At 37.2% G+C, this 19537-nt stretch overlaps 1 protein-coding gene across 2 annotated transcripts in view; it reads left to right on the forward strand.

Annotated features, from left to right (window-relative positions):
* The window catches only part of RAB18 (RAB18, member RAS oncogene family), a 24851-nt gene extending 11511 nt beyond the window's left edge, over positions 1–13340 (forward strand). The window contains exons 3-7 of one of the 2 annotated variants that reach the window (XM_004693047.2): positions 1400–1461; positions 5114–5186; positions 6861–6979; positions 7056–7122; positions 9764–10392. In XM_004693047.2, the coding sequence (XP_004693104.1) occupies positions 1400–1461; positions 5114–5186; positions 6861–6979; positions 7056–7122; positions 9764–9939 (497 nt within the window). In that variant the 3' untranslated portion in view covers positions 9940–10392. Of the gene's footprint in view, positions 1–1399; positions 1462–5113; positions 5187–6860; positions 6980–7055; positions 7123–9763 lie in introns of both variants that reach the window. The other variant, XM_012732767.1, reaches the window with a different exon arrangement.
* Positions 13341–19537: the final 6197 nt, after the last annotated feature.

Raw genomic sequence — 19537 nt, forward strand, 5'->3', positions numbered from 1 at the left:
TCGAACTCATGCGGAAGTGGCTTAGTTTCTTAGTGCAGTGCTTTAACCCGCTGCGCCACCAGGGAGGGCCAGGTTTTGGTTTTTTTAAATACAACATGAATAAAATATAATTTTACATTTATACTAGATGGTATGGCATAACATGTCTTTATCTGGACCTGGTGAACACAAAATTACTTAATTTGGGATCTTTTTTTTTGGTTGTTTGACTGCAAAGAAACTTTATTCTTAGGCTTTCCTTGGTCTTTGTAGTCAGCATGGTTCTTTCACTAATTATTGCCCTTCACTCAGGCATGGCTTTATCAGCCCCTTTTTGCCTTACCCCTAAACTTGAAACTTTTTTTATCTTCACCATACAGAAAGAGCTGGCATAGTTCATATTTCAAAATGCCTTCTGATTGGCATTTTGTGTGTGGAATGGATCACCAGAATTACTAATATATTTCCATATTAAGCATTTAGTATGTAAGAGTGTTGTTCATTATGGTTGGGGCTGTTCTGAATTAATATGACAAGCTAATGAGATCTTCTGAAAGTTTCTTTCCAAACTTTTTGATCTAATGTTTTCATTCTGGCCAATAGGACAGACTACATAGTGGTTTTTAATACTTTGTAAGCAGTTACTGTTCTTTCAAGCCAGATGATATATGCCAACTCCTTTTTCTGGACAGGGAGAGTTTTTGCAGGGATTGCTATAGTAAAACCTTATGTCACTTCTTACAAAACTTTTCTTTAAATAAATCAATACTTACAGAAGATTGTCACAGAACTTGGAGCACCCCCTTTCACTTATGAAGATTGTTGATTCTGAGATTTGAGTATAAATGTATGTAAATTTTCATTTTAAAGCTTTGTAGGAGCAAGTGGTCATTGATGAAGTTATCTTAAAAATGCTGTTTTTAAAGATAAACACAAACAAAATGAAGAATTCAGATGACAAGAAGTGAATGATCCTTTTGCTGCTTATAGTTAGGTGCTGAGTGGGGGGTTGGCCACTGTGACAACACTGTTAGTAATTAATAGTGTGTGAAGCTTAGGGAGCCCCTGAAAACTCTCCCTATCCATAGCCAGATGTAGACAGTCTTCTCTACTGTAGCACCATGGATTTTAGCTCTTGACTGTATGCATAGTAGTTATTGTTTTACAGTTGTTATTTTTTTGACAGATTTTTTTTAAACACACAGGTAGGTGTCTGAGTTCTACAGGCATTTTATTTTCACTTATCCAGATTAAAACCCTAAGCTGCTGAAATTCAGTGATACTTTTTCTTTTATCTTCACATTTGTAACTCAGAATTTGGAGTGTGAATTTGATAAAGTGGCTTTTTTTTTAATTTTCTTAGTAAATAACTTTAAATATATTTTACTGAGATTCTTATCAAAATTTTTATTTCTTCAAGGTGTTGACTTTAAGGTGAAGACAATTTCAGTGGATGGAAATAAGGCTAAACTTGCAATATGGGTAAGAGCTTTTAAAATATATATTGTATTAAGTATTAAACTCAAAATATTTAGAGCAGAGGTTGATGTGTGTAATATTCCAGAGGTAAGCATACCACTTGTATTAAATAATATCTTTCAGTTTGGGTAAGTAGGCAGGGGATTGATTTACTTAAGTTTTTAATATATAATCTTCTAAGCAAAGTGTAAAACAAATCATGTTGTCTAGCAGATAGATACATGATTGAATATGTTTCTTTAAAATTTTAAGACAGCCTGGATAGGCCTAACACTTAAAGGGAGTTGTTGGAGAGAAGGCAGATGCAGTGATACTTAGGGAAAAAATTACTTTTCACATTGTTAGTTAGATATAAAATTGGTCTCCCAGCTTTGGCTTTTTATTGAAAACTGCTGTCCATTCCTTATGTAGGTCTTTTCATTGGCTTGTGAGTTCAATCATTGTGATCCATGTTGCTATTCTAGCTAGACCTCTTTCTGATAGTTCTCAATCAGGTGGCGCCAAGTGAACAATATCCACGATGATTAGTATTTATATCTGTCTACCCATTTCTCTCTTCTTTTGCCCTCACTCCCTCTCTCCTTCCTTTGTTCACTCTTCTCTATCTAAATATGATTACTGACATTGAAATATATCACATTATTTATAAAATATGCTATAAAAATCAATCAGTAAGGCTTACAGAAAATACTGGGCAGTGTTGGATTAGGCTGTAGTAAAATGCACCGAATTGTTTTAAGACTGCTGGCTGCTTTGTGCAATAAAGTGGGGCCTTGTTTTCCTCATGCTTTTGTTCATGATTGCCTGCCATATTTCTGCCTTTGAGACTGCTTTGTGAAATAATACAGATTAGCTCTTGCAAATGAGGAGTTTTTGTTTTTAATTAAGTTTCTAGGTACTGTCTAATAAAAAGATTAGCAGGTATTACTGAAGTAATATCTTTTTCACAGACCTATAAATAGGTTTTAAAGAAGAAAGGTTTCCCTCTGACTATAAAGATAACAGGCTCATTCTCAAAAGGATAATGGAAACAGTAAGAAATTAGTTGTAGAAGTTCATCTTTAACCAGTGTGTACCTTTTAGTGAATATCCTTTAAAATATCCCAGCACATACATACTGTTAATATATACTGTATATGTAGTTTTTTAAAATTTTCACCTGTCTTCTCCTATTCCCCCCCCCCGACACCTAACACTCTACTTTTCTGTGTTAATGATTATAGGTGTGTCAGTTTAAATGGCTGCCACTATTCCATCTATAAATCTACCTTAATTTAGTCAGATAGTGAAAACTTTACATTACTGCTAGTATTAATGCTCTGATGAGTCCTAATGTGGGCATCTATGTGTACTTGTTCTGTTACTTTAGGATTTATACTTATGTGTATAAATTTGCTTTTTGTGGATGAGAAAGACTGACAAAACATAGATCTCCACCTAGATACATACTCTGTGTGTCCATATATTGCCGGTATTTCCTCTCTTTCTGAATAGTAGGGTTTTACTTGTATTTGCTTTCTATTTGGTTTGTGAGGTTTTTTCTTAATGTATTGATTATTTTTTTTGTAACTTTTAATATATTTTGTTCATTTTAAGTAAATATATATCATTTTTATGAATAAATCCTTACATAGTAAAAATGTTACCTTTTTATCAGGCTCTATTTTCCCACTGTCATTTGTCTTTAAAATCTTGTTTAAGATGAATAAAGATTAATGATGTGTGTGTATAAAATGTTAACTATCATATGCTTTAGATATTTTTTCTATTTGTCATTCACATTCACATCTTATCTAGGGGTAGGAATCTAGATGTTTGCCATGCCAAGCCTTCGGTACTTATATGGTCAATCAGTTGTTTTCTTCCTATCATCTGGGTGTCATGTTACGTTCAGGTAGCCTTTTTCAGTATTCAAAATACATGAAGTTCCCCCAATTCTGGTCTTGCTATAAATAAAGCCAGTTCCTCTCTCACTGGAAAACTTCCTCTAGGGAGGAATGCAGTGGCAGGGAAGGGCTGCATCACATGGTAACCCACTCAGCACCTGTCAGGTTCTGTGCCTTCCTTCTGTTTATATCCGTCACTCACATTCCTAGGTCCTTTCCAACTCTTTTTTCTTCTCTATCATAAAGAAGAGAGTAAAACCACAAAAGGAAAATGAAATGTTCTGTTTCATTTATCTTTACAAAGATATTATTATACTCATTGCTTATTCCTATTTTGAAAACAAAAACAAACAAAACTCTAACTTCTGACTGAGCATATAAATTTGATAGTATTACAAATCCTAATTTAATTAATATTGTAACACAGCCTGTTTTGCCCATAGTGTATCTAAAAATGTCAAGACTAAACATTTGGCTTAGTTAAATATTTACTTGCAAACTGTCAGAATCATGTGTGGTAATATTTTGCCATTAAAGCAGTTATTTGTTGTAGTCTTTTGTTACTGCATGAATTTTTCTATTTACAAATTTTAATTTTGGTACTCTTCCACTGCAGGATGGCATAGGTAGAGGCACATTTTGTCATGGTGAGAATCTGGAAGCAAGGATATTCTACATTAATGTATCTGTGGAAAAGTAGTAGATGTACAAAGAAACTACATATTGCTAGAGACTGTCACTGCTAGTTTAAAATTCTTCTCTAATCTTTTAAAACCTCTTGGGAGTTATTATATTTTCTATATTTGAAAAACTTGTGGTTGCCCTGTAGTCATCACTTTTGTAACCATGGGACTCATGGTTAAGTTGAAAAGTTTGTTTTATTTTTCTTTAGGTTACTTTACATTAGCACACTGCATACTTTTTCTTCAAAGTCTACATAGTAAACATTCAGTCTACTGTCAAGGTAGACATGTGAATGGGCTTGACTGGTTCTAATAAAACTTTATTTAATAAAAGTTTACATAAAATAAGAGACTGGCTGTGGAAGCAGATTGCCGACTACTGCTTTGAATAGTTTGTATTGAAGCTACCATATGATTGTAGAAAGGAGACAGAAAGCCATCCAGAGCAGAGACTCTTTTTAATAGATTATTCACTCTTATTATTCCAACAAAAGTTTAACAGCTACCCATTGCAAAATTATTTTAGGCATTACAGTTAAACTGGTGATCAAGTCAATGAAGTCACTTCCTTAAGAAATATAGCTAGTGTTCATCTTACATTGATTGCCCTAATGCGAGTCAGAAACATGCATTAATTTTTAGTTCTACCTAAAATAAGGCATCCCTGTAATTCTGTGTAAATCAGTGGTTTTCAACCTTGATTCCAGGTTAGGATCACCTAGAAAGATTTTAAAAACATCTGTCAGACCCTAGACCAGATAAATCAGTCTTCTAGGGGGTTGGACCGGGCGTGTTTGTGTCCTTTCCCCTCGGTGTAGCCAGAGTTGAGAACCATGGCCTTTCAGTGAAAAGGGTTTCATGTATGATACTCATTTTAAACCCCCCAAAATAGGAAGCCTTTATTTAATGACTCAGTATTTATTGTGTTCTATGTAATGCTTGTAAAAAAAATCTTACGTAAATTTCAAGTTTTAAATTAACTTATTTTTAATAATGCTGTTTTTGTTTTCTACTCAAATTAGTATGTTGAAATAATAGTGTTAGTAGTTGTACTTTTATTTAATAATAATTGATTGTCATTTCTAGGATACTGCTGGTCAAGAGCGGTTCAGAACATTAACTCCCAGCTATTATAGAGGTGCACAAGGTGTTATATTAGGTAAATATTTCACTGTAATATACTTGTCCCAGGAATTTTTGATTTTCATTGTCATTGAACGTCAGTACACTTTTGTTTTATGTTACACGAGGTTATATCCACGTAGTACTAATGCACATTTAAGATTTTAAAATGTCTTTCTAGCCCTTAGCTTCACAATAAAAAATAAAGATCAAACCAGGTTATTTACTTTAAGACTCCATGTTGATAGGGGCACATTTAAGATTGATTATAGTTGGCATTTTACTAGTAACAGATGACCAGTCATCAGTCTATTAATATTTGCTGCAGTTTAAAAATTAGAGTGTTTGTTGTTTAGTAGAGTTTGTCAGTCCAGAAAATTGTATTTAAGACTATGTAATCACACAGAATTTGAAGACCAAGTGTAGATTCTATTCTTAATGTAAATTGTTGAAAAGCGCTTGTCTTAATAAATTTCAGATAGCTGTCTAAGACGAATATTGATTATATCGTGACCTATGAGACTAGCTTCAAAATGTTAAAAATTTAGAAAACACTATAATAAGCCTTTCATTATAATGCAGAATTATATAAGATAAAGTTGATAATAGAGGAAGATAATTAATGTCCCATTCACTGACTCTACATATTTTTCCAAAGCTGCAAATTTTGGTCCTTGTAGGTAACAAATCAGCAGGGTCATAAATATTTAAATTAATGTAAAACAGTTTGCTCTTTTGCAACAAGTTTGGACCTAACAATTTTAGGTTTTTACATAAACCTCTTGTTACAAATGGGCACCACTGTCCTTTTGTTAGCTTAATTTTCATTTATCTTATAGGGTATGTTTTTTTTTTTTTTTTTTTAAGATTTATTGGGCTTGGTGCCCCTCTGGGTACTTAGTACCCCTTTGGGGTACCCCTCTGGGGTACAGGCCAGAGGTGCAGAGGCGGTGAGAGGATTCACCAGAGACAAAGTGGGGAACAGAATAGGCAGACTGACAAGTGAACTGCTGAGGGAGCAGTGGGTAGGTCAGGAGAGGTCTGCCGCACCACTGCACCATGTGAGTCACCTCTGGGACTGGGGATCAAACTCATGTGGAGGTGGCTTTAGTTTCTTAGTGCTGTGCTTTAACCCGCTGTGCCACCAGAGAGGGACAGGATATGATTTTTATCACAGTGTATTAATAAAATTGAATGTGTGTGTGTATATGTGTGTGTGTGTGTGTGTGTGTGTGTGAATACATGTATGTATTATTTTGAAGGACAGTTTCTTCTATCAGAATCAGTAGGTAGATACTGATTGTTAAGTTGAAGGCTTAAAAAAATAGACTTGCCAGCCCTCCCTGGGGCGCAGCGGGTTAAAGCACTGCACTAAGAAGCTTAAGCCACTTCCTTATGAATTCAGTCCCAGCCTGCCCCGAGGTGACCACGTGGTGCGACAGCCCTCTCCTGACCCACCCGCTGTTCCCCTCAGCAATATACTTCATCGATCTGCCTGTTCTGCTCCCCACTCTGTCCCTGGTTAATCCTCTCACCCTCCGCATCTCTGGCCTGTACCCCCGTTCTGTATGAATAAATAAATAAAGCTTTAAAAAAAAATAGACTTGCCTATATAATAACATTAACTCCTATTTATGTACCAGAAATAAATATCATTCCTTTTTTTTTTTTTTTGGAATGTTTATTAAGTAAATGATTCTTTTGATTTCAGTTTATGATGTGACAAGAAGGGACACCTTTGTTAAACTGGATAATTGGCTAAGTGAATTGGAAACATATTGCACGAGAAATGACATAGTAAACATGCTAGTTGGAAATAAAATTGATAAGGTAAGAAATCAGATGCTTGTTGCATTTGGGCTCTTAATTTTGGTGGCCTTTCTTAATTTTTGCCTTTATCTTTTAGGAAAATCGTGAAGTTGACAGAAACGAAGGCCTGAAATTTGCCCGAAAACATTCCATGTTATTTATAGGTAAGTGTGAATATTTATGCTTCCATTGTTAATAACAGACTTTATTTATTTATTTTTCTTATTTTGTTGTTAATTTATATATCTATTTACATTATTGTTCATTTTAAAACAATGTTTACTTCACCCCTCCCACTTCACCTGCCTGTCATCACCACAGTCCCCCACATTCCTCCCTCCCTCCTTTGTTCTGATCCCTCTCCATCTCCCTTCCCTGAGTTTCTGCTAAATGTTTCTTTTTATGAACCATAAAAATAGGCATTTAGTTTATAGTTGTCTCATGCTATAAACTCTGACTATAGAAACAGTTCTCTCTTTTTTCTTCTGTAAACAAAAAAAAAGACCATATTGTATGATGTCCTATAGAACACAGTGCAGTCACTCTCAGGGGTAATGGCATTCAGTAAGCTAAGTGCCATGTGCTGAAGTTGTGCCTTGATAATCCACGGTGCTGGCAGCATTGCACTGTGACCTAGGAGCTTGTTAGAAGTGAATGCTTCATCTTGGGCTCTAATCCAGATTTTCTAAGTCAGAATACAATTTTAACAAGATCGTCATGTGATTTGTATGCACATTAATATTTAAGAAGCATGGTGGAACAGGGTTGGCAGGCCACAGCATGGGTCAGGTTGGACCCACCACGCATTGGAAGACAGCCATACCCAGTCATCTACATATTGCTGTTGCTGCTTTTGTGCTTCATGACAGAATTCAGTTATGTTCATTTGTTATAACAGAAACCACATGGCTTTCAAAGCCTAAACAGCCTGACAACATTTTGCTAACCCATCATCTAGAAAAATGGACTGGCTATATCGGAATTACCTGGGCAACTTTTACAAGTATACATCCCTGGACTTTTCAGAGTCTGGAATGCAGTTAATAAAAAAACTACTGTGGTTGATTCTGACAATTTCAACATTAGGAATTGCTGATTTAGCTATTTCAGTGTTAGAACTAATTAAGAATTAGGAAATGGAAACAGGAGAACATCATACATATATACATAGAAGCAGGGTGGTCTAAGTGGAAGGTATAAGGAATGTCAGAAAGGAATTGAAAAACTACCTGTAGTGGTAGCAGTAAGCTTACTTGCTGGATGTACTTTATGTCTCTACATCATTTTACTCAGTAAATATTGAATATTGAGGCTGTAACAGTGAACAAGGAAGACTGAACTCCATGCTTATGAAGTTTAAAAACTAGTACAGAAAGTGCACTCACATAAATTAAGTAGTGTTATGACAGAAATACAACATTTCTAAGGGGAGAAAGAATGTCTTAAGTAGTAGCGATTAGACTGCCACTTGGGCAGGAATCTGTCACCAGACAATTTAAAGAGGGAGTAGTTGAGAGAGAGGCAGATACTAAATGAGGTAGAAACAAACTGGTTTAGTGTGTTCAAGAAACAGGAAGAAGGCAGTGGGCTGGAGTATTTGGGTATTGGGGGAAAGGGTGGTGATGGGAGATGTGCTACAAGCAGATCGTTTTGGATATTGTAAGATATGGTAAAGAAGCGAGGGCTTAGTTGTGATATGATGTTGTTCTTTTAAAGAAATATTCTTTCAAAAAAACGCATTTATGTAGAAATGGAACATAAAGAGCAGAAACCAAAGGAGGAGAATGATTCTCATACTATGGTCCAGATAAGTGATGCTGTGGCTTTGGCAATGCTAGCAGCAGTGGTGGTAGAATGTTGACAGATTCAGGAAATACCTTGAAGGTACAGCTGCTCTTCTGTGCGGAAAGATTGGGTGTGGAGGAGAAGATCAAGGATAACTGGGTTTTTGGCATGAGCAGCTAAATAGATTGTACCACTCTTAACGGGGATGTGGAAGACAGTTAAGAACTGGTTTTGGAGGTAACAGAAATCAACTGTTCTGCTTAACTGTTGGAAAAACTTGATAGAAAAGAACTGTAGATTGAACCCTACAGTACTTCCAGCAATTAAATCAGCAGAAAGAGGAGGTGCCAGCAAACAAGGCTGTGTGTAAAGTGTGAATGGCATGCTGGTGAGAGGAAAAATTAGTGTTCAGTGTCCTGAAGTTAGGTATGAACAAAATATATATATAAAAAAAAGTGGTCAAGTTGTATCAGATGCTGTGAGATGTCAAATGAGATGAGGATGTTGGATTTGACAAGATCTAGAATTTTGGTGCTCTTTAAAAGAACAGTTTAAATGGAATGGTGAACAAAACCCTAATTACAATAATTTGAAGATAAGAAAATGGAAACAGCCTTTATGGATAACTCTAAAGCAATTTTCTTTCAAAGAGGTAGAGGACAGGAGGCAAGTTGGTTGGTTAGCTGGTGAATTAATAAGATAGATGATAATTCTGGCAGACTTTTAGGGCCATGGGGATGATCCTCCAGTGAAACAGAAAAGATGGGCTCCCAGGTACAGGAAAAGGGACTGGCCTTTGGACAGGGTAGTTCTTCCCTTATAGCAGAAGGATAAAGTCTGGGGTGTAAGCTCAACTTTGAGGGTTGGGGGGACATCACTGCTATTAAACCTGCAGGCAAAATTGCTGATTTGTCTCTTAATATACTGTCAACTAATCTATTTTTTTTGCCATAATAGTTTCCCAGAAAGGCAGAAATGGTCCAAAAAGAATGTACTATCACACATTTCCTTGAATTTCAGAGGCAAGTGCAAAAACCTGTGATGGTGTACAGTGTGCCTTTGAGGAACTTGTTGAAAAGATCATTCAGACACCAGGACTGTGGGAAAGTGAGAACCAGAATAAAGGAGTCAAACTGTCACACAGAGAAGGCGGCCAAGGAGGAGGAGCCTGTGGTGGTTATTGTTCTGTGTTATAAACTCTGGGAAACTCCATCTCTTGCATAGTAATCAGATAGTGACATCTCTCTGTATATAAACTCTTTAACTGCTATCTTAGGGACCTTGCAGTTTGCACATAATTTGTTTTGTATCATGACACTAATATTTGCAAGAAAGCGCCCCCCATTGGCTTTCCCAGGTACAATGTTATGGTGAGCATGCACAGTTTGCAGTTTGCAGTTTCTCGTGTAACATAAAATAGGTGTACCTTCACCAGTACATTTGATTTTATGATTTACATTTATCATGTGATTAAAAAATCCACCTAGTTTCTGTTGCTACAAAGTCTACTTTTGGTCTCCTTTTTACTTTACTACTCCTATCACTTACTGAATAATTGGTATATAGAACTTCTGGAACCACTGAGGGAGAGAGGTAACATCAAACGTAGCAGACTTCCTTTCAGGAATGCAGAATGCATGATTCACAGCTTTTCAAGGGTGTTTGCTGACAGATTCTCTTTTAGTACTAAGCAGAAGTCTCCAGTTCAGTAGTCCAGTCCAATTTACAATGAAATCTCTACTTACTCTGATAATTTTAAAGTAGCATTGGTATGTTGAAGAGGTTTGTTTTTTTTTTTTTTTTCTTTAATTTTCTTCGATGAGTAGCTCAGTTGTTTAATGAGAACTTCATTTCTGTGATGTGTGTGTGTTGATATATGACCCTTTGTGCAGCATTTTTAATTTCATGGTGTTCAGCAGAATAGCAATAAGACTTCCCCCCACTTTGGTTTCAGGACACAGTATGTTTATGTAACTCATGTAGTACTCATCACTTTTAAAGCAGTGCATTTTTTCCTTAAATGTTGGTGGGTTTGTCCAGGTACATCAGTTAAAGCTTGTGTACTGTTTATGAGTATCTGTTTCTTATGACTCCCATAATGGCTAGTTGATATTTAAAACTTATTTCTGTGTTTTGATGGTTGGGCAAAAAAAAAAGGTGTTAAATGACAGCTTGAGAAAAGCATATTGCTTCCAGATTTTGATGTTTGGGGGAAGTACTGTTGCAATGAAAATCTCCATAATTTACTGTAACAAGGAGTCAACAGAGTATCCAAAAAGTCCAACTTGTACAGACTAATAAATCTTTTCCACAGTATTCAGTTTTCTAACCTCTTGCTATTGTACATTATTTTTTTTCACTGATGTTCTTTGATTTACATTGATCTCTCTCTGCAAAACCACCAAATAAGTAATTTGTCCTTTCAGATTGGTCACTACACTACCCTTTATTTAAGAAGATACTGATACTAATTTCTGGGCAATTTGTCCTCTGACTATAATTACAAATGATAAATATTTTTATGGGTCATCTTCACAAGACAAGTGATAATGGATTAACTTCACACTGGGTTCTTTCTGAAATGTTCATCTTCCCTAAGAAAGCCTTGTGCTCTACTTGATTTACCATGCACTGTGCATTACATGTGATTAAAGGTTTTATACACTCTGTATGTTTTTACTAACTATAAACCATTTACTACTTTAATGTTGGAGAAAGTAGCTAACACATGTACTTACAGCTTGTGTTACACTGAAACTTTAGACTTGTAAAATCAATGTAGTGTGTATTGATAAGACGTTTTTGTTGCTTTTTCTCCTTGAGCTATATTATAATCTTTCTTTTCGTTGGATCGTTGTCTTAATTTGGGTCAGAATTTGGATACATGAGTCATTTAACTTTTAAAAACTAATTTTGTTTGATTTATATTGTAACCTTTTATAGTTTTTGAATAAATATAGCCTGCTTTCCATAGATGCATTTGTGCAGGAAGTATATCCATTTCTTTATTACTCTCATCCGCTGAGGAACATCTAGATATAGTCATTCAAATTATATGGCTTTCACTTTACTATTTTGTTGCAAGCTTATTATTTCATAACTGAAGTAGTTGTTAACATCTAAAATTAGTCAGTGAAATAATAGGGTTTTGTTCCTTCTTTTCAAAATTACTTAAAGTAGGTTCAAAGTGTCTACTAGATGGTGCAAATCGAAACAATTTGAATATAGTGTCTTGAGATCTAGGAGTAGTGACATACAGCTAAACAAATGACTTTAATTTCTGTTACCAGTAATAGTTATCTTTTATTGCAAGCTGCTTTGGTGCCAGGTGTTTTTCTATGTGCTGGATTATCCTTAAACCTCACAACAGCCATAGGGATTGTGTGGTACTCCTCTGTGACCCATTTTAAGATCAGGAATGGGGAACAGGTATATTGCCATATAGCTAACTAGTGATGGAGATGGGTTCCAGACAAGGCATTTCATTCCTTTTTTGACTTTTTCACTTCTGAGTGCATGCTCTTAATTTCTTTTGCTATGACTAGTTCTGGTTTTTGTTTGTTTGTTTTAATAGAGCATGCTGAAGGAATTTTTGCCTGTTTTATCATTCTTTATTAGATCAATAGAAATATTTCATAGTTTTTGATTATAAATTCCATTGATGTAAACAGACCTGTGAGTTGCTTGCCTAAAAGTTAAGTTAATGGAATATGGTCTTTTAGTTCTTTTATCGTTGCATGGTGGAATGAAAACCCCTGGCTTAGAAAAGAACTAAGTCAGGGCAACTGATGGTACTTTAATTTCCTAATTGTAATTGGACATTAAACAAATCTGGGAACAATGCTTTTGCCCAAAATTGAAATCTGGAACATGTTTTCATTTTTAAGGACTTAATTGCCATCTATAAATTCGTTGGTGTTGGCTTTTTAATTGAGTTCACTGGAATTGTACTTGGTTTTCATGTTACTCAAGAACTATGCGTGGTTTCTATACAAATGTGGGGCTTTGCATAAGACAGTTCTTAAAACACTACTGTTCTGTCTGTGGGATAGTACAGATTTCAAGGCCACAATATCTTTAAACACAGTTTAGTGTATATTTGTGAAGTTGACTTTAAAGTGGCTTGGGATGAGCCACTAGGTACTGTATGTAGATAATAGGTCTTCTCAGTATTCAAGCATTATTCTTTAATACCCCGCTGTCCTTTACTACCATACTTAAGCTTTTCGTTCATGTATTTCCTCTAGTTAGACACAGGGGGGAGAACATTTATCATTTTTCATGGACATTTTACTAGTTCTGACTCATAACTCTGCCAAAGTTAATCTATATCAAGCATAGAATACACCCTAGATTTTTTGTCTAGGACTGTTGGAAAAAGAGAATAGAAAGTAGATTGGCCAAATCAAAACTTGGAACTAAATATAGATTCACCCAGTAATCTCTTAACTTTATTTTTTTTCCCAAAATGGGAACATTATCAGGTTATAAGGGCAAAGGTAGTCAACTTCTGTTACAATATAAGACTTTAAGTGTTACAATTTATAACTTTTTTTTCCTAAGATTTATTTATTTGTGCATACAGAACTGGCCAGAGGCTCAGGGGCAGCGAGAGGCTTCACCAGAGACAGAGTGGGGAGCAGAACAGGCAAAAGGACGAAGTACACTGCTGAGGGGAGCAGCGGGCGGGTCAGGAGAGGTCTGCCGCGCCATGTGGGTCACCTCCGAGGAGGTGGGAATCGAACTCAAGCAGAAGTGGCTTTAGCTTCTTAGTGCTGTGCTTTAACCCGCTGCACCACCAGGGAGCGCCACAATTTATAACTTTTTTTTTTTAATATCTCCATTTTTATTTATTAAAAAGTTTATTTTTACATCATTTTTCACATTTTTTTTTCATCTCAATTGTAATCCCCACGGGTTTCCCATCACCAAATCACCCCTGTGCCACCACCATAGTCCCGTGCATTTCCCTCCCTTTCCCCCCCCCCCCCCCCCCCCGTTTTTGATCCCATTCCCCACTCCACCCCCACAGAATGTCTCTGGTCTATGGTTGTTCATTATTTTTGTTATTTTCTCGCCTGGTCCATTATACTCCTGCTATGAGTGAAACCATCCGGTATTTTTCTTTCTCTTTCTGGCTTATCTCACTAAGCATGATCTTTTCCAGCTCCATCCAAGTTGCTGCAAAAGACATGTGTTTCTCTTTTTTGGTTGCTGAGTAATATTCCATTGTATATATGTACCACATCTTTCTAATCCAGTCATCTACTTTTGGGCATTTGGGCTGCTTCCATGTTTTTCCAATTGTAAATAAAGCAGCAATAAACATGGGGGTACAAGTATCTTTTTCAACCAGTGTTTTTGTGTCTTTTGGGTAGATACCTAGGAGTGGGATTGCTGGGTCATAGGGAAGCTCCATGTCAATTTATAACTTTTAATGTTACTATTCTGTATTTAAAAATCAGTCTTTTTTTTTTTTATTGTGGTATATAAAACCTTTGTGTTTTTAGTGAAAGCTGTTTGCACAAACTTTTCCAGCAAGGTGAGCTGCTCTGAGGTCTGCCCTGTCGTCTCCCTTCTCGTCACACAGTATTTCTCACTATGAACCTAGTGAGCAGCAAAGTATGTAATTTCATTTGTTTTTACTGGTTACTAGTCAGTCTGACACTTTTAATATTTTATCAATTATTTGTGTTTAATTCCTTGTTGCCCCTCCAACATCCAGTTCTTTTTCTCCCAGTATGACCCATTTTTTCTTTGGAAGCTACCCCTGAGACCGTGCATGTGGCTTCCCTGAGGTTGTCACATCCCCAGCTCTAGAGTTCACCCCATTACTTTTAATCAGTTCCACTCTCCCCCTTCACCCACATACATGGTTCAGGAACAGATGAGTCTGCAGGAACCGCTGCAGAAGAAATGTGCTTGAAGACATGGTGTGAGGCTTACTGTTGAGAAACTTGCTACAGCTACATTTTCTAATCTGAAGGCGCCTACCTGCAGCAGACCCAAGAAATGAGAAGAATCAGAATTGGTGCCCTGGTGAAATCTGGAATCAACCAAATGGGGCCTGAAATGAGACCTTTTGAGTTTTTCGTTTAGGTGAATCAATAAATCTCTTTATTGTCTAAGCCAGTTTGAGTTGAATTTTTTTTCCTTACAACCAAATATATGCTATGTGCTGCATGTTCTTATTTAGAGTACTCATTGTCTATCAAGCTCAACATGTTGATGTTTACATAAGGAAGAAAAATGTAAAACTAGCTTTTGAAAAGCTCTGACTCTTAAACAGTCCTTAATTTACAGATATATACGCATAAATGAATGCACTTCATACATGTGGTTTTAAAAAATCTCTTGTTTTATAGATCTTATTGAATGTGGTCCAATTTGCTGTCACCTAAACACGCCCCTCCTCCTGGGGGACTGGAGTTGTGGGTGGTGCGTGTTCCCGTCCTGTGGTGCGTGTTCCCGTCCTGGGTTGTTCCGTGTTTCTGTAATGATGGAAATAAGTGTTTGTTACTCTCATTTACTTTACACATTTGGGTTCATCCTTTTATTCTTAATGTCGCTATTTCTTACCTAACAGTAGATTGTGGAAATGCATTCACGACATATATGCATCTAACATCTATTGTGAAGGTCATGTTGTTCTCACTCCATGATGTGGACGTAACTCAGTCTGCTTAATCCTCTATCAGTGGGTGTTTGCTGTTTTCCATTTCTTGGCCTCTGCAAATGTTGCTGCAGTAAATATTCTGTATACATTTATTTGTTTCTATCAATCTAAGAGCTGAATCGATGGGTCAAACAAAATGTGGTATGTTTTGATATGTCCTGTTAGTTGCTTTCCAAAAACAGTAACATTTTCCACTAACAATATGTCAGTATATGGCTTTCTCCCCAGATTTCTCTTATCAGGATAGGTTCTGAGATGTTGATTTTTGCCACCTTAGTATTTGTAAAGTGTAACTATTACTTTTAATTTAATGTTATATTTTGTGGATTTGTTACATGAGCTTTTTTTGTGTGTATTATTATTATTACAGTTATTAACCCTCAAGTTTATGGTAAAGCATTAGTTTCCAGTCTAATGTTTTGCTGAACTTTATGATGTTTTTAAGTTCTATTTTTATAATTTATAGCTTCTGAATTCCCCAACTCATTGTATATACAACCTCCCTAACCTTTTCTGATTCATATTTTTGAAGTTTCTAATAACTTAGAAGTCATTTTTGTGTGTGCCACATGAAAAGGAGTGGTCTTACTTTTTTCTCACATGTATAGCTGGGTACCAAGGCTGCACGTTAAGCAAACTTTCACTTGTATCTGAGATAAAATTCCAGCTGCTGGAATCTAGCTTGGGGCTGTTGTTTTGGAACCTCTTAATCATGGAAGGGAATGTATTTCTGTGTAATTTGTTTCCTTTAATTCTCTATTTTATTTTATTCTGTACTTTATTTAAAGCAGTCATAGAAATGGTTCACAGGGCTCCTCCAACTGCCCAGGGGCTTCCGGAGACAAACTTTGATGGTAGTGGCCCTGTACTGTTTTGCAGGGCTGGTAAGGCAAGTGCTCTTTTTCAGTTCGGTTTCACACCTCAGTCTTCAGACCACTTGGCCACTTTTCCTTTTTGTGGTTGCTTCTTAAAAGTTTCTAAAATGTAATGAAGCTACTAATCCTTTCTCGTGGCTGAGTACTGTCAATAATTTGTCCTTTGAAAATTTGAGATGTTACATAATTAGAACCTTTTTTAATCAAAGATTTTATTTTAATCAATTTTTTTCTAACGAATTTTAGCTAGAATCATTTCTGCATTAATTATGAGGAAACTGATTGTTGAATGATACTTGCTTTAGGAAACATGGGGTATATTTTCTAGGCTTTGTACTTTTTTAATTAAAAATATTCTATTGTTAAAGCACACTTACATCTGAGCTCAGAGAGCCAGTATTTTTGTTGATGGAAAGTGTTGCTGACTGTTGGGATGGTTGTGGCCGTGTCTTAAAATAAGGCAACAGTAATCATTAATTTACTCTTCTCTTCACAAAAGGTAATTTTATAGCAGGTGATGCTGTTTGATACCATTTTACCCAAGTAAAATTGGGGTCAGTCCTTTCAAACCCTGCTGCTGTCTTTTTTCAGCTAAATTTATATAATCTTCTAAATTCTTCCTTGTTTCTACCAGCTCCATAGCACCTTCACCAGGAGTAGGTTTATCTTAAGAAACCACTTTCTTTGCTCATTCACAAGAAGCAACACATTATTGTTCACCTTTTATCATGAGTTTGCAGCAATTCAGAGTCACATCTTCAGGCTGCTTCTAATTGTGGTTTTCTTGCTATTTTCACTACATCTGCAGTTATTTCTTCCACTGAAGTGCAAATCCTACAGAATAATCCTAGAGGGTTGGAATAAGCTTCATCCAAACTCCTCTTAATGTTGCTATTTAGACCTCTTCCCATCAATCACATTTTTTTTTTTTTTTGCCACAGAGGGGAAGGGGAGGTGAATTTCTTTTAATGTCTACATCTGACAAGAGACCTGTATAAGATCTTCCCTCAATATCCATAATATGTAAGGAATCCCTGTAAACCACTAAGTAAAATGGTGACAACAATATTGTTGAAAGTAAACAATTAAGCAGTCAGTCACAAAAGAGGATTTCCAAATGACCAGTAAACATGAGCCCGTGTTCAGTATCATTACTTACCAGGGAAATTTACATTAAAACCACAATGTAATACCAAACACAATCACAGAGTAAAAAGGTCTACAAGCCTGCCTGGTAGCACAAGGGCTTAACTCCTTTAACACAAGCCACCTCTGGCCAGGGAGCTGACCCACATGGCACAGCAGCCCTCCTGTCTCACCCGCTGCTCCCTTCAGTGTATTTCAGTAGATCTGCCTGTTCTGCTCCCCACTTTGCCTTTGGTGAAGCATCTCACCCCCCCACACCTCAGGCCTATAGCCCAGCTCTTGTGGAAGTGTTCCAGGGCAGGGAAAGGGGCACCCCAGAACCCCCAAGCCTGCCTGCTCTAAATAGGTTCTGCCATCTACCACATCAAGATGAAACACACAAGATCTTCAGTGTAGAGGAACTTTAATACAATTAGTGTGCAATACAGAAAAGATGTTATAGTTTCTAAATTAAAAACCCTAAGTGACCCATCCCCTTGTGGGTGAAAGTCCATCCAAAAGGGACTGTCCCAGAGCCTGCCACAAGACAGAAACACCTCCCAGCAGGAACCATAGAAAAGGGTCAGCATGGACAAGTCTGGGAGGAAAAGAGCAAAAGTCCAAGTCAAGATAAATGCTGCCATAGTGAACCACCCCAAAGGTCTCTCGCCCACATCTGTTTCACCCAGTGGAGGGCCAAGAAACAAGAGCCTCTTCACGTGTCTGCTCCATGGACCTCCCGCAGGTCTCCTGGCTCTCCATCCTGCTTCCTTTCTTCCTCAGACTTCTCTCCAGATTCTTCTCTCTGTTCAGCTCCACCCTCCTTTGGGTGGGCAGGGAACCTGGAACCCCCCCTTTTCCTGGGGACCACCCTGTTACAGAAGTTCCATGAAAATGCATCTGTTACTGCTTGTTAGCTCTTGAACCTGCCCATTTTGGTTACCAGACACACTGCCTAGATAAGACCTGCAACTGATGAGAAAAATACAAAAAGATTTATGATTCTCAGCCAAGATGTTGCAGGGGAGGTGGGCATGGAGGAGCAAGAGAAGAACCACTTCACTCTTCTCTAAGTTTTAAAATTTAGTTCTGCAATTGTAAATTATGTGTTGAGGACAGAATTGTAGCCTGTCATACCAGACTCTTTCTGCGTAGTCATGTTGGGGAACAGTTTGACTGACGGTATAGTATATGGAAGACCAAGTAACAATCACGTGAGATTCTACAGATACATACACATTTTGTTTTCATACAACATGCTAGGTCACACTAGGGCCATCAAAACTGATTTTTTTTAAAAGATTATTTATGCATACACGAACTGGGCTACAGGCCAGATGTGTGTGGGGTGAGAGGATTCATCAGAGACAGAGAGGAGAGCAGAACAGGCAGATGGACTGAAACACCTGAAGGGTGCGCCTGAGGGGAGCAGCAGGTGAGACAGGAGAGGTCTGCTGCGCCATCTGGGTCAGCTCCCCCGCTGGGGATGGAACTTGTGCTGCCATGGCTGCAGTAGCTTCATGGTGCTGTGCTTTACCCCCTTGCGGCACTGGGGAGGGCCTCTAAATTAATATTAGAAGAAAATTATCAAGAAGAATTGGTATCTTCTACTAGAAATATTTTGCTATTTTTAATAGTTACTGAAAAAGAAAAGGCAAGAAATAAACGTGGGATTGACAAAACCAATACTCTTCAACAAGATCTCTCTGTTGTCCATGAGATGGCAGTAGCTCTTCAGCTATCTGAACAAGCCTGCAGGAAACTGTCTCCCTCAAAACTTACACTGCCTGGACTGAGAATTTTTACTGACGCTGCCTTTTCTTCCGGTCTCTTCTTCCCGCTCTCCCTCCCTCATTCCCTCTTCTCTCTCTCCAGTTCAGCCAGGGATAACCTTTGCCTTGGATCTCATCCTTCCTGTTTTGAAATGACCTTATGCTGGAGTCCGCAGACCTTCCTCAGTGCACAGGGGTTGACTTGATTTGAAGGTGGAGAAAATGGAAGCATAAACATCAACTTTGCAATTTAGAGGACAAGATTGCTTCCCTTGCGTGACATTACCTTTTAAAGAGAAATTTCAGGGGACTAGGTAGGTCTCAAAGATAAAATGAAGGTGCCACC

The sequence above is a fragment of the Condylura cristata genome, unplaced genomic scaffold, assembly GCF_000260355.1.
Source record: "Condylura cristata isolate star-nosed mole 26May11 unplaced genomic scaffold, ConCri1.0 scaffold00035, whole genome shotgun sequence".
NCBI lineage: Eukaryota > Metazoa > Chordata > Mammalia > Eulipotyphla > Talpidae > Condylura > Condylura cristata.